Source organism: Solea solea, chromosome 17 (genome assembly GCF_958295425.1).
Source record: "Solea solea chromosome 17, fSolSol10.1, whole genome shotgun sequence".
Classification (NCBI taxonomy): domain Eukaryota; kingdom Metazoa; phylum Chordata; class Actinopteri; order Pleuronectiformes; family Soleidae; genus Solea; species Solea solea.
Window position 1 is genome coordinate 13,616,247 of NC_081150.1, and position 4,696 is coordinate 13,620,942.

Here is a 4,696-nt window from a genome sequence, read left to right on the forward strand (position 1 = left end):
TCTATTCTCTGCTCCTCTGTGAGCGCGCTGTCATGCTGAATGGCTACTCAGACCGTGGCAACAGATTTCTCTTTCAACCATCTCCAGAGAACGGATGGCCAGACTCCTGAGTGGCACATATTTGGGCTAAGGCCCGGCACTGGAGTCACAGAGGGGAGGTGGAGGTGATGGGAGGAGGGAGGGACGGAGGGAGGGAGGGAGGAGGCCAGAGCCATGTGGCTGATGTTGGTAAACAGTATCCAGCCTTGTCCTGGCATCATGGCAGGCAGCGCACAACGCTGGAGATATCAGGCGCCCGGCCACACACAGACTGGGACAAAAGGTGGACACACATATAGACATTTGCATTCATGTGCGCACACACACACACACACACACACACACACACACACACACACGGGCAGAAATACACAGACTACTAACAGACAAATAAAAGACTCACTCTCAGTGTCTGCCACTCAGCAGCTGCTCCAGTTTCCATGGCAACATCCTGAACAATGTAGTAGGAAGAGCTATGTTGGTGAGAGAGGGAAATAGAGAGAGAGAGAGAGATGTGTGTGTGTGTGTGCGCGCGCGCTTTCTCTCTGTGCACTTGAAGTGTGTGGGTAGGTGTGTGTGGGCTGGTGTGAGAGGCTACAGAGGGGGAGGTAGCCTCAGGGTGCTGAAACAGAGAGGATACAGAAGACTCTCTCTTTATTTCTTTGTTAGGGGGAGTCTTTGGAAGCGGCTAAAACAAATAATCAAAAAAAGAAATCACCAGAGAGAGAGAGAGAGAGAGAGAGAGAGGCAGGTATGAAAGGGCCAAAGGTGTCGTCCACAGTTGACGGTGTCAACAAAGCATCCACAAAGGCAACGGTGGGGATTTTTGATGTCTATTTATTTTTCAAAATGAGGTATTTCAAAGTGCTATGAGTTGCAGCACTAAATGTACATTTTAAAAATGAACAAAACAAACATCTTATATCCGTTTACCCAGTTCTATGCACCCGATAGTTACAAATATAAACAAAAGTGGGGGGGGGGAGAAAAAAAAGAGCAGGTACATGAGGATAGAATACATTTGCTGTACAAAAGAATTATTTGAGATAAAAAAAACAACGATGACGACGACGAGATAAAGTGATATCTACTGAGAACTCATTTTCATACGAAAATATAAGTATCAAATTTAGTATGTATCAGGTTCACACTAAAAGCATAAAGGTGTGTAGAATTAGTAATATGATACAATACAAAGAAAAGAAGGAGAAGAGAGAAAAAAAACAAAACAATATATTGTTATATCACAAAGTTTCATGACTCTCAAAAATCGAGGCCTTACAGTACTTTTAAAGGTATATAAACTTCCAGTCTAGTTATTGGCAGCTTCCTGACATGTATATATATATAAAAAACAAAACAACCAAGGACATATTGTATTACAAAACAAGGCAGATCTGAGTGTATTTTGTTTGTACACTATTGTTATATACAAAAGTGTCGGCTAGCAAGGTGCACAGTTATACATCCACTGACTTGGTTTGAGCACCAGTGTGAGGAGTTTAGAGAGCGAGAACCTGTAGTGGCTTTGTTTGTGTGACCCAATACGCCTCCGTTGTCATAGTCTCTTCAGTTTTTTTTTGTTTTTTTTTGCAGTGGTGAAGGCAAAGTAAAATGTGCACTGCTTCTTGTATGTGAACTCTCCAAGCAAAGTGCCCTCGAACACCCGTCCCTGTGGGAATCACCTGATTCCGGGCTGGTGTCACAGTGAGTACAAAAAAAATATATATATATAAAAAAAACAAAAAAAAAAAACAAGGTACAAATAGAAATGATATAAAAAAAAAAACCAGAGGGAGGGAAGACCAAAAAGAAAGAAAGTGTGTCCACTCTTCTTCCTCCCTCAATCTTTTTTTCTTTCTATCTTTCCTCAATATGAATAGATTGGGGAAAAAAAAAGAAGAAGTAAACCCTAAACATTCTTAATGTCAACAAATGTGCAAAAAAAGTGGCGGCAGTGAAAGTCCGAGCATCCCTCCAGCAAACCCCCCCCTCCTCCTCCTTCTCCTCCTCCTCCTCCTCCAGGCGTGTGCTGGCGTCTGAAGATAAACATCCTCTGAGATATTGTGTTTGTGTGCGCACATAATACAACAGATATGCAGGCCTTTTGTGTCTGTGCTGAAGTGTAAAGGCCTGTGTTTGGGTCTAAATGTTGTTTCAGGCAGACTGAGTTGAGACAAGAGGGGGTTCGTCCAGGGTTTATATGAGTGTTTCTGTGTTGTATCGGTTGTCTGTTAGCGAGTCCTTGCCTGCTCCAGCCTGCGCATCAGCTGCTGCCTGCGGGCCTGCAGCCTGTCCTTCTCCTGCTGGAGCCTCATCTCCGCCGTCTCCAGCGAGCTCACGTACTCTGTCGCCTTCTTCAGGATCAGCACCTTCGCTGCCTTCTCGTTGTGTGCCAGCTCCGGCACGTGGTCGCGCAGCGTGAGGAAGCTGGAGCGCAGGTCGTTGCGGCGCTGGCGCTCCAGGATGTTGTGGTTGCGCCGGCGCTCGCTGTCCTCCGAGTCGGAGCTGCCGCGCGGGCTGCTGTCGCCGCTGGTGCTGCGCTTGCTCCGCGTGCTGGTGACCGAACTGCAGAACATGGAGGACGACGACGAGGAGGAGGACGACGACGAGATGGTTCTGGCGGGAGGTCGCGGGGCGTCTGACGTTTTCTGCTTCTTCGACGGCGGTGCGGGGTCGTCGTCTGAAGCGTACGGCGAGGGCGCTGCGTAGTTGTGTTGCTGCTGGTGTACTGAGCTCCTCTTCAGGATCAGCTCCTGGGGAGCTCGGCTGACGAACCGGCTCACCACGCCGGACCCTGAGACGGTTCCTCTTGCGTCCTGACTCCTGGGATGAACGGAGATAGTGACAGTGCCTGTTGCCATGGGGGACGCTTTGTTGATTGTGGAGCGCCTCTTCTCTACTGTAACCACATCGATCTCCTCCTCTTCCTCTTCGTCGTCTTCGTCGTCTTCCTCCTCCTCGTCTTCCTCTTCCTCCTCCTCCTCCTCCTCCTCGTGTTCCTCTTCTACTTCATCATCATCTTCCTCTTCTGGGAAAAGAAAACAGAAGAAGTGAGTGACTTAATCGCTCTGACACACAAGTATTCGCACTATGTCATCAATGTGTTCCAGCAGGTGACAGGCTTGCATGTGAGTGTGTGTATGTGTGAGGGAGATCAAGAGAGAGTGTGTGTAAGAGTGAGGGCGTTGCTCAACGCTGTTTGCAGAGGCAGAAACCCCTTAATGCTTAGTGTCAGTCACTCCTCAACTCATCTACTTTGCAGGCGTTGACACGTCTCGTTTCAGTGCTGAGCAGACAGGCTGGAGATCTGCCTTTCATTCTCTTCTCCTCCCTCACAATCTCACCTAATCTCCCCCGAGAGACAAGACACTTGAGTCTTCAGTCTGGGAGTGCAGATCCAGTCATGACTGTGAGCGTCAGTGACTTTGCCTTCACCGTGTGACCTCAGATGAAGTTTTTTTTTTTTATCAGAAACTGTTATTACCAGACGAGCTTTCTCTGGGGCTTAAAACCTGCGATTTATCATCATCATCATCATCATCGTCGTCCACTGGCGCCTTTTTAGCGATGAGAGGAAGTGGCCAATCACGAGGCAGCGAGTGTGAGGCCCAGTTAAAAATGCCTTTGTGATAATGACTCTCATTATCAGCTCTGGAGCATCTGAAGAGTGTGGCATGTCACAGCTGACAGTGACCCACTTCAGACGCTGCTGTACCAGGAGGCTGTCTCAGCGCGCGCGCACACAAGCAGAGAGAGACTGGCGCTGCCATCAAAACAAAGCCTGGCACAGCTGGGTGGATGTGGGGGCGTGTCTGGCTTTGCCACATGTGAGGCTGGGATTTAGCAGATTGGCGTTTTCCTCCCTAAATGGAACAGCTCATTTATTGGGGTTGGGAGGAGTATAAATAGAAGAAAGAACATAAAATTGCTGCCCAGGGAAATAGAAGTCTTTGCTTGAAGCTAGGGATGTAACTTTTTTTTTCTACAAGGACAATAAATCCTTTTGTCACATTTGTTGTTTTTTTTAAAAAAAAAGAAAAATCTGTTTAGCTGATTTATGTAACAAGCCTTTAATAGGATGACTTTTATCTATGTAAACATACACGATGGCCTTGAAAGTCTGCGTCTCTGCGGTGTGTGTTGAGAAAGTCAAGGACTAACAACAACAACACTGGGAGCGGCGGAAGTGCATTGGAGCGTCTCCGTGCGCGGGATGGTGGGGTGGCAGGCGATCGGATCACCGCCCATTTTAAGCCTCGGAGCTGGACCGGCGCCAGGGAGACAGCTGTCGCGATGGAGCGCTTGTTCAAAGCTGTCACCCCTCCTAAAGAAGCAGCCAGAGCCCGCCTCCTCCTCCTCCTCCTCCTCCTCCTCCGCTCCGTCCTCCTTTCTTCGCGGTGGAGGAGGTGTTTGGCAAGGCTGGCTGCGTCTGCCCTCTGTGCCAAGCTGGAGGTCTTTGTACTACTGTTTCACAAGCGAAAACACGCTGATAAGGACTCGTGAGTGTTTGTTTAGAGAACTCACGGGCAGTAATAGATGGGAGATGAAGTCTAAGGGCGATTAAAATCCACACAGCACTCATTTCCGAGTCTAACCAGCACAGCCACTTCCTACACTATTTCTCTGAAGACGATTGGGAGTGTGACAGTTAGTA

At 48.1% G+C, this 4,696-nt stretch overlaps 1 protein-coding gene across 1 annotated transcript in view; it reads right to left on the minus strand.

The window, feature by feature from the left end:
• Window positions 1-2,041: 2,041 nt before the first annotated feature.
• Window positions 2,042-4,696, minus strand: part of mycn (MYCN proto-oncogene, bHLH transcription factor) — a 4,596-nt gene continuing 1,941 nt past the window's right edge. Inside the window, exon 3 of the mRNA XM_058614045.1 lies at window positions 2,042-3,070. Coding sequence (XP_058470028.1) covers window positions 2,274-3,070 — 797 coding nt within the window. The 3' untranslated portion in view covers window positions 2,042-2,273. The remainder of the gene's footprint in view (window positions 3,071-4,696) is intronic.